We start from the raw sequence: 10,998 nt of genomic DNA on the forward strand, positions 1-10,998 counted from the left end.
ATCTCAGGATCAGCGTCCGCATGCTCTTGTGCAATCAATGCAAGTGCAGCATCGGATGTTGAGGTCCCGGGGACAGACGATGTACTCATGGCTATGGTACCTAGGGTTGTCATCGCTTGGAGTTCCACTTCTGGCTCGAAGGCTGCAGAAGCAGCCACGACGCCAGAAGTAGTCACCATCTCTGCGGATATCTTCATCTCAAGGGCTGGCGGCACCATGTCAGTTGTGGAAGAAATGACTTTGTGCATCAGGGCCACCATAGCAACTATGGTGCTCGGAGTGGACGACATCACCACAGGTTGTTCTTGAGGCTCAGGGGCTGGCAACACTGAGGCGATGGCTTGAGCATAGGGGCAACTACCATCAGTGACAGACTTAGAGCCAGGCCTTGACAAATCCGTGTTCAAGGATTTCCTGTACAATACAAGAACTCATAATTGTGAGTACAACAAGTTAAGAGCTACAATAAGTACTGGACAGAGCAAGAGGATTACCTTGATTATTTCCTTAACTTAATCTTGGGTTCGCCTATTAGACGCAGATGCCTAATGGCGGGAGACAGTCCTTTTAGCACGGCCTGCACATCCGCAATAGGATCTTGGCCAGCCTTGAGTTCCACCTCTTTCTGTTTGGGTTGTTCTAGCACCGGCAGGGTTCACCATCTGCCCAGACAAGTTGTCCTCAACATCAGCTTGGGGCTCTGGATAATCCTCGATCTTGAGCAGCCAGAGCAACTGCCTTCTCTGCTTTCGTCGCTAGCTCGAGTACCTACACACCAACAGTGTCCTCCTTAGTCGACACGATGGAGGCATTGGAAATGCCCTTGGGCAGAATACACTCGCTGTGGTCTTATTCCTCCTCAAAGGTAATTACCTTGGGCAGGATGTCCTCGCTAGACACATTGGACCTCTTCACCAGCCGTTTTCCAATGGTGGACTATTTTTTCTTTGGCAATGTGGGGATTGCATTTCCAAGCGCCTCCATCGTACAGTGCTTGACAGCTCCATAGGAAGACCCAGCCTTACTAGACGGCCGGGCCTTAATTTCAAAGTTCTATCTGTGGCACCAGAGCTGGTACCGCTGGACGATTCCGCTGGATGTTTTGATAACTTCTTCTTCCTCTTCCTCACCACCCCTAATATCTTCCAGTGTAATTACACAAGAGGGAGCAATGGATGTGCCTTCAAGCTCGAGTAGAGCAGCTGCAGAGAACAACAAATCTACATCTTCCTGCAGATAACAACAAGTCAGTGGGATAACAAGCTGAAATAATTACTCGGGGGCTCAGTCATGGGTACTTACTTGCTTCGGCAGGTTCACACGCTGAATTCTCGCACAATAGTAGGAATCCTATTAGCATTATTGAACATCTGGCCAAGCCTGACCATGCCTCGTCGGTACAAATATCATCAGGGGAGAATCGCGACGGATCGTCAGGGCCAATGTACTCATAAAAAAAATTACAATGCTTCTGAAGAGGCTGGACGCGATGCTTCATCCAACTATAGGCCACTCCAACTCTAGTGAGTCCCTGCTTCTTAAGATCAGCAATCCTCTTGAGCAATTCTAGGATCTAGAGGCATTCTGCAGTATTTTGTTCATCAAGCCAACGATTGTTCCACACGGGATGATATCCAGATGCCTTGGGAAGCTTGGGGTTGTGGTTGCCAATGTAGCACCATTTGTCCTTCCAGTTGGCATTGGACTCCTTCAGCTTGTAGTTGATATATTGACTACTCTTGTCCTACCGCAACTAGATCCCTGCCTCTCCAATGAGTACCATGTTTTCCTTCTTTGGTTGGGGCTTAACATGGAAAATTTTCCGAAATAGTTGAAAATGGGGCTTGATCCCCAGAAAAGCTTCGCAAAAATGAACAAAGATCATGACATAGAAAATGTCGTTGGGGTTCAGATGCACATGTTCCAACTTATAATAGTGGAGGAGACCACGCCGAAAATCGCAAACTGGCAATCCAAGACCTCGCTCAAATAAGAGAGGGAAGATTACCGTCTCATTCTAGTATGTCACCAAGGTGAAAGGGTTGTCCAAAGCTGATCTCCAATCGATAATACCCTTTTCCTGGAGCAACTTGGCAGTTACAAGTGCCTGGAGATCCTCCTCGGTTGTCACTGACTACTTCCATGTGCACACAACAATAGGCGGCTGTTTGGTGTTGACGAATCCATACCTCAGCGTCGGCAGGTGCAGTTCCTTCTTCTTGCCGATTTTCTTCTTCTTCTCCCCATCGGCAGGTTTGGTTGCAAATTCTTTCTTCCCCATTCTAGTTGTCACGAGTGTTTTCTCTCGCATATGCTCGGGGGCTTGGGATTGGGGGATGGTGGCGCTAGCGCTCGAAGATTGAGCAGCGGTGGTAGTGCTACGGCAATAGTGCGGAAGATGAAGAGGCAAATGACAAAGAGTGAAACGGAGAGGATAATTACCTCCGTTATTTATAAAGATGGCACAGTAAAAACTGGGCAGTGGATCTTTTCAGTTTAAAGGATTTCTAAAAATCAAGAGATTTGATTGGCAGTTACCTTTATTTCAGGTAGAGATAAGTTTTTTTTTCAAGAAGATGGTCATGTTAACCAAGTTTGACTTTTATACCCACCAAACTAGTCGGCTAAATGCTCGAGGGCTATGTGCCACATGTCCATCGACAAAAATATTTTTTCTCTGTGTTTTAAGGGGAAAGTGAAGCAATTTGATGATTGACCCTCAACCTGATTCTTTGATTCAACCTAAGCTCGGGGGCTACTCCTTATGGAGTGCGACTTTCATTGCACTTCCAAATAAAATTTAGAGATTGAAGATTACAAGGCCAAGTTAAATGGGGCTTGAGCATATTCCAACCTCATGGCAGTTTTGAGTATCTTTGAAGATTCAACCAGGAAAAGTACTCAGAGAGCACCAAAAGTACTCGGTGAAGGTCTACAAAAATACTCGGGACTGCTGCATTCGACTAAAAAGTACTCGGGGGCTTGTCATACATACATTTATGGACCCACCGGAAGGTTGGATGGACCCAAATAGGGTTGGTCATCAAGACGTATCTAACATGGAGACCATGGCGCAAGGCTGCGTAGTCTATATGGAAAGACAAGAACTAGTCGAGGATTGAGAAAGTACTCATTGTAGTAAGAGTAGAACTCCTCTAATCGTATTCGACTAGTATTTTTGTAAGCCAACTGACCTGTAATCCTGCTGCTGTGTATATAAGGTGAGGCAGGGACCCCTCCAAAGAAATTCAATACAACCAACACAATAAAATACACATGACGTAGGGTATTACGCTATTCAGCGGCCCGAACTTGTCTAATCGTGTGTTAGCATTCACCTTTGAATTCATGATCTTGGTGAGCCCCATCAACCAATCCACTATCTAGGGGATACCTTTGATAGGTCGTCGAGTCTAAACACAGACACCTATCGAGGAGTGGGGTCCCGTGCGTTGCGCAATAGACTAGACACGACACGGTGGGCTCACGGCATCAGGAGCTAGCCGATCACCGATCAGGGAGTCGCACGGCACTGGCAGGGCACGGGTAACCGGTGCTTGGGCTCGCATCCTCGAGTTCAAGCGTCATGCTTGAGCAGAGATGGGGATGATGGGCGAGCAGACTGAGGTGCGGATGGCATCAAGACTCAGGGTCTGGGGTGACTGGGGGGAGGTTTTGCAGCACATCGAGAGTGTGGCAGTGTGGCAACACCATCGATCCAAGACCACTCGAGTCAACCAGTCGGGCGTGGGGGATGGATAGGGTTGGCAGGCGGCACAAGCTAGCCTGGCGCTGCTTGTTGGGCTAATTATTAGTTTTGGGCTACAAATGGGAACTACTAAAGAATATTTAGGCCAAAATTCAGGGTAGTCCTGGGCCTACCTGGACTACCCTTTGGGTCCACCAGTGCTTTCTTTATTGGAGAGTTTCAGTAGGAGATCTATATGAATAAATAAACTGGGTTTATAGCAAAGGGTCCAGAAAGAATAATGTGTAAATTGTTAAACTCTTTGGTTGCCTTAAGCAAGTACCTATCCAATGGTATGAGGAATCTGACAGAGCTCTCATGTCTACAAGTGTCTATACTACTGCTATGGCTGGGTGAAGGAGTTGTCTTGTGCTTGTATGTACTTATTTTTTGGACAAGCCATAATAAGTAAAAGACTTTTTGTTCCAAAACTTTGAAATGAAACATTTAGGAGAGGCTGATTTATTCTACATATAAACTAGTGAAAGAAGGTGATGGTGGGGTTACACTCTTGCAATCCATGTATGCGAAAAAAGGTGCAGTCGCTTTGAATATAGTAACTATAAGTTAGCTCCAACACTTTATGATACTAGTAAAGTATTGCGGAAAATTAAAAGGAGAATGAGAGATCAATTGAGATATTATTTGCCTCACTTAAGGACTTAGCTAGTGCTATAAGGTCTGATGTCTTGTTTCCTATGAGCAAACTAAGCCGATTCATATCAATCAAGGAGATGATCATTGTGTTTTCTAAAGGTAGCTATGTGATTTACTATACTGGGTATCCAAAGGTACTTAGTGTTTCAAATTGGATTTCTGGTGGTGTTGAGATAAAAGCCACAAATAGACATATGTTCACACTTAGAGGTTGTGCTATTCTAGAAGTCTTGCAAACAGACAATCTTAATAAAGTCAGCAACAGAAGTAGAACTTACAACATTAAACACCACCACTGTTGAGGCTGAGTGGTTCTGTGAACTCCTAGTGGATTTGTCAGATGTTGAAAACTAATATCAGCTATCTTAATGAACTGTGATTGTCAAAGTGAATAGTTATAAGGATAAGAAGTAATCAAGACATGTAAAAAGGCTGTTGAAATCCATCAAGGAAAATGAGAAACTCCAAAGTGTTAGCCTCGAATTATGTCCAAATGTCTAAAAACCTATGAGATCAGTTCACAAAGAGTCTTTCATAAAATCAAATAGACAATGCAACCAAGGAATTGAACTTGAGACTAATGTGCGTCATACCATAGTGGTAAGCTGTCCAATGTGACCAATACTCCAGTGAAGTAGGATGGTGAAATAAGCTATAGATTGAGAGAGAGAAGAGAACATTGTAAAGGGCTCATTCCGCTATATGTGCATTTTTCTTCTAAACTGTTGGCAAGTTGTTGTATGCCTAAATCTGTTTCGAGAGGTTTATTCAAAGCAAAGATATTGTCCAACAAAACATCTATAAAGGAATACATCTAGAAGATTAGGTGAGATCTCAAGAAGCCCATAAAAGGCCAAGGAATCTGACCTATATCCTCTAGAGAAAGAGGATGCTTAAAGTAGCCTATTAGTATCAGTAATGGGCTCTAGACAAGCTTGCAGATAAAAGCCTGTCAATTCAAGACATTGTCCATAGATCAGTTGTCCGTAAGTGTAGTCTTAAGTCCTAACTCTAGGTGGATGTTCAACTTAGCATGCTCCATTGAAACACCGGTATCACAAACAGTGAAACTGAAGGTGAGGATTGTTGATTCAATTGGGCTTGGCCCATTTATTTTCAATTAAACTGATTAAAATTAAAATGCCCACGATTAATGCTATGGAGTTACAAAGCGGTTAATCAAACATGAGAAGTTGAGGAGGATCCTAACCCATTTAATCGATTGACTTTGAGTTCACAGTCTATGTCGTTGGAAAATGATATAGGTATATGCCACAGGCACATGTGCCCCTCACCTCGTCGGATCGAGGCGGAGGCGCATGCCATGGACGTGAATGTGGCGTCGCATGTCGGGTCTAGTTGGGTCCGTGGATGTGGAGGTGTTGCGGTGTGGTGTTTTTTTTTTTGCTGTTGATGAGAATTGACCCTAGCAATTTACACGGGTAGTATGCTAGGTGTCCAATGCTTGATGGCGATTACTCTCATCAGTGAAGATTGAAATCGCGATGTCCAGGTTCATCGTCTTCTCCTTCGCCCTTGTACCTAAATAAGAGAGACGTTCTCTTTTGTTCTGCACCTCTGCATCTCCATCTCGGCATTCTGCATGCATAGTTTGCTGCGAGAGCAGACCTCCAAAATCCTTCCGCTGCTGAGATCCTGCTCGGGACAAGCAGACAGTCAGGTTTCTACAAGGCGCGACTGCTAGCTTCTCTAATTCACTACTTTCTGGTGGTGCACTCCTTATGACTACTTCACCTACATCCTTGGAGACCATTCAATGGACTGCACAGCAACAAATGATCAAATAGCTCGGACCGGTACAATCCCCAGTCATGAAAAACACATTCAGTGTGGATACATATCATGAACCTTTTCTTGATCATGTTAAATAGAAATACAATGGCGGTTCCTAAACTTTTCATGTGGTGTCATCTGGGTTCCTAAACTCTGAAAATGCATTTTTAGGGCCGCAAACTTGTTCCATGATTTCATCTGGGTCCCTAGACTCTTAAAGTGCATATTTAGGCCCCCAAACTTATCCTCGGGTTTCATCTGGATCCCTAAACTCTCAAAATATATTTTCAAATCTTAAAACCTGTCACCTGCTGCTGATAGCAATGCTTCATCATCACTCATTGCTTTCGCAACCACTTTATGCTAGTGATCATGCATGTATTGCTTTGCGCTTGATTAGAGGATCTTAAAATGCACTTTGATAGTTTAAGGTATGGATGACACCCTGAGACATGTTGGGGGACCAAAATGTTGTTTTGAGAGTTTAGAGACCTGAAAAGTGCATTTTTAGAGTTTAGCGATGTAGATGACACCCCATGACAAATTCAGGGGCCGCGTGTATATTTTACTCTAATTAGAAGTTTAAATATGAACACATCCACACACTTTGCTTTCATATGATCACTCCCGCTAGACAACTTCATGATTTACTCAATATTTCTCAAAATTAAAAAAGCCATAATTTTCCTAAATTTTCAAAATTAAAAAAGCCATAATTTTCCTAAATTTCTAACACTTGTGCTTTTCCTCTTTTTTCCCTTGAGGTCTGCACTGAGTGTGATGCTTCCAATCAGTTGATTAGTTTCATAGAAAGAAACAAAATTGGATCTTCCGATCCGTGCGCTGATCTTTGTATATGCTTGTGCGCGCGAGGATGTTCTATGCTGTTGGGGCTAAATAATCGGGTGCATATGCAAGTTTCACATTTAGGAATAATTACTTACAAACTGTAACAGCCTCAGCGAGTATAATTTATAAATTTGATACATTTTGTTAATTTCCGCTGCAGCTCACGGTACCTCCACGTACTGATATATATATGTGCCTAATATTTTGATGCATATAATTTATTTTTACAATGAAACACATGCCCAAAATTCAAGCAAAATTACCACATAACTTTAGATAATGGCCCCTAAGAAGAAGTGGCTTGGTTTACTTCCAGAATTTCCTTAACCACGACCCTGAGCGCAGAATCATCTGAGATCATACTGTTGTGCGTCGTGTTCGGGATCAAAATTGACTTGAAGTACGGTTGATCCGGTACATCCCCGACAAGCCTTTGCAAAGCCAGCACGGTCTCCAAGTTAACTATCCCATCGCCATCACCGTTCACCACTCGAGGCATCTCAGTGAAGTTAGCATCCCAGTAAACAACCTTGTCCACTGTTGGCACACCAACGCCATTGATAGACGTCATTGGCACGAGCGGCGCCCTGAAATTCAGCGTCAACGGCAGCGCCCTTGTACGGTAGCGCGCGACCTCATCGTCGGAGAACCCCACCGCCGCAAGAAACTCCGGCATGTTCTCGGCAGAGTAGTTCTTGGCTCGCGTGATCACCAGGGGAGTGTCGCCGTACACCTTCGGGGACGGCAGCAGCGAGAACATGCTGCCGAAGCTCCTGTTCCCGAAAGACAGCACGGTGTCTCGCAACGTCGGTGCCGGAGACGGGCTGCCCATGGTGGAGGCGAGGACCTGCATGATCAGCGCCGAGCCGCCGACGCCGTGGCAGAGCATGACGAGGTGCTTGACGTGCCTCCTGCGCCACGGCAGGGGGCTCTTGTTGAGGAACTCCATGGCGTAGAAGCCGCCAAAGCTGTGAGTGACGAGGATGACCGGCCTGTTCCCGTTCCTCTCGCTCGCGCGCTCCACGAGGCGCGTCAGGCTCGTGCTGAAATCGGAGAACGCCCTGGCCGTCACGCCAGGCGCCGCCGGCGCGTATCGGAAGTCGTACGGGGCGCCGAACAGGCTCGCTCCCTCCCTGTACCCGACGCCTTCCAGTGCCTCCACAAGTCTTTCCATGCATGCGTTCCTAATCAGGATAACGAGGCGAAATATTTGGTTCAGCACCTGTAAATTAGAATTCGACATGGTCTATCCATGGTTCAGCTTACTTTTGGGCGGGATCGTCGAAGCGGAAGCTGCGGGCGGTGCCGAAGGACACGACGCGGGTCTCGACGCCGTGCGCGTTGCGGTAGTCGCCGCCGGCGCGGTCGTACACCAGCCGGAGCTGGTCCTGGTAGCACGGCAGGAGCCCTGGGTCCGCCTGCAGCGCCGTGTAGTTCTCCCACAGCCGGAACCACCCGCGGCCCTGCTTCCGAACGCCGCAGCCCGGCGTCGGAGGCTTGTACTGGTCGGTGAGCCGCGCGTCGAACTGACTGCACGTGTAGCCCGGGAGCAGCACGACCGGGTGGAGACCGGACGCGGCCTCGCCGTGTCCTATGACCGCCGGTGCGCCGGCGAAGAAGATCGTGGCAAGCAGGAGAACAAGGGGCGCGAAGAGGCGCTGCTGCTGCGGCTCCATCCCGGGCCGCTGAGATTGCTGATGCTGGTAGCTACTGGCGATGGAACTTGGTTTCGTTCTCTTGTGTTTGTACGCCACTGGGTTGACAAATGACAATCATGCTGGTACCGAGTCCTTTAATCTCTCGTGCAGGGCAACACGGCACTAGCTGGTTGCCGTCTTGCAGATTAGGTGGTTAGTGGTTAGTAGCATTTTTTTTTCGGATAAAAGGTGGTCAGTAGGTAAGTTGCGTTGACTTTATAAAGTCAATTGATACGCGTGAATGCGTGTGACCATATGTTTTTCAGTATTCTTTCAGACAACAATATTTTTTCAGTATGAACAGATGACGGGTACATTGTTGAAGATGGAGAGGTACCTCCGTTTTGTTTACAAATACATTTTATAGACACGGTCACACGGCTACTTTAGTGGTAACTAGGTAACATTGTCAACCGCCGACATCATATGTAAAGAAAAACGTGGAGGTAGTACTTAGTTACACTACTAAAAATATGACCTCTCATCCCAAGCATTTGTACCGGTTAGGTTTGGACCCGGTACTAATGTTCTCATCCCGAGCATTTGTACCGGTTAGGTTTGGATCCGGTACTAATGTTAGTATTAGTACTGGTTCCAAGTTTGGGAGCCCCTGGAGGCCCTCTAGTACCGGGTGGGGGCTCCACTGATATTAGAGGTCACCCTCTAGTACTGGGTGGAGCCTTCAACCGGTACTAGAGGACCTCAAGACCTCTAGTATTGGGTGGAGGCTCCACCCGGTACTAAAGGGAGGCTTTTAATATCGGGTGGGAACCCCACCCAGTACTAAAACCCCATCCGCCAGCCTCCTGACCCCCTGCACGTACTGCACCACGAGACTTAGATTTTTTCATCTCTCTCGCTCTCCTCTCTCTCACGCCCGTTATCTCCTCCTCCTTATCCTCCTCTCTCTCACTCTCCTCTCTCTCACGTCTGCCTCCTCCCTCTCTCTCTGTCACACGTCTCCTCCGATCCAACCTGCCTCCACTCCCCTCCCCCCTCCACGCGCCCCTCGCTAGCGGTGAGGAGCAGCGGCGGGGTGAGGTGAGGTGGCGGCAGCAGGCTAAGGCGTCTGCAGTGGCTGCAGCGACGCAGGAGGATGGAGTGGTGGCGGCGGGGAGTGGCCGACGGGCGGGACGAGGCGAAGAAGGTAGAGGAGGGGCGGCGGCAGTGGAGGCGGAGGAGGCCGGCCAGAGGAGGGTGGAGGCGGGGTGGATCTGGTCGGAGGAGGGCGGAGGTGGGGTGGAGACGGAGGAGGCTAGAGGCGGCGGCGGAGGAGGGGCAGAGGAGGGAGGAGGCGGCGGGGGTGGAGGGGGCTGGCGGGAAGGGGTGGAGGAGGAGGAGGCGGCAGGGGTGGGGGAGGAGGGGCGGTCAGGGCCGCCGGTGGGGGTAGGGACGGGGCTGGCGGGGATCTTGCTTTTTTTTAATTTTTTAATACCCTCTAGTACCGGTTATTCCAACAGGTATTAGAGCACCCCTCTCTAGTACCGAATAGCCAATACCAATTGCACAACCGGTATTAGAGGGGGGTTGGGAACCGATACTAGAGCCACTTTTTCTAGGAGTGTTAGCATGCACATGCAACACACATGTACAACATGTTGATACGATATCATTATTGTAAGTGAATTAAAACAATATGTATTCAGATGTCAGCACTCAAGCATTTTAAATAATCATCACCAACCCAATGTATTATCTTAAAATCTTAAACATCACTATTTCTAATTCAATGTTAATCCTACCCCTTAATCCTACCAGGACGCGTTAGATAAATAGAGATAAATTCTAAAAATTATCATAAGAAACATCCGGCCATCAAATGAACACAACGGTGATCTCATCCAACAGTCATGGCAATTCCTGCCTGTTCGGGGAGGTATATATTGATGTATATGGTAACTCCTAACTAAAACTATCATATTTAATGTCACGCCCAGTTTAAAGGACAAACCCAACGCTAACTTTATGCATACCCAGATCAAGTTTTCATGCATAAGCATGAAATGATCATAGGGTCTAAACAAAAAGATTAGATAGTCGTAGACTAATCGCAGCGGAGTCGGCACCATCTTCCATAGGAACATCGACCGGGGGAATGTCAACCTAGAACTTCAAGTCTTCTTGAGGTAGCTCCATCTTGTAGCTTCTATCTATCTGAGCAGCAGTGGGGCGAGAATAGCAAGGGTTGAAAGGGAAAATGGTGAGTACACTTGGAGACGTGTACTCCGCAAGTGGAGGGAATTATATTGATAA

The 10,998-nt window shown here is 47.1% G+C and overlaps 1 protein-coding gene across 1 annotated transcript; it reads right to left on the minus strand.

The window, feature by feature from the left end:
• Positions 1-7,093: 7,093 nt before the first annotated feature.
• On the minus strand, positions 7,094-8,842 carry LOC117853124 (lecithin-cholesterol acyltransferase-like 1). Its single transcript, XM_034735491.2, has 2 exons — positions 8,315-8,842; positions 7,094-8,232 (listed from the first exon to the last, which is right to left on the minus strand). The coding sequence occupies exons 1-2, from the start codon at positions 8,722-8,724 to the stop codon at positions 7,335-7,337; spliced, it is 1,308 nt and encodes a 435-aa protein (XP_034591382.1). The 5' UTR covers positions 8,725-8,842; the 3' UTR covers positions 7,094-7,334.
• Positions 8,843-10,998: the final 2,156 nt, after the last annotated feature.

The sequence above is a fragment of the Setaria viridis genome, chromosome 4 (assembly GCF_005286985.2).
Source record: "Setaria viridis chromosome 4, Setaria_viridis_v4.0, whole genome shotgun sequence".
NCBI lineage: Eukaryota > Viridiplantae > Streptophyta > Magnoliopsida > Poales > Poaceae > Setaria > Setaria viridis.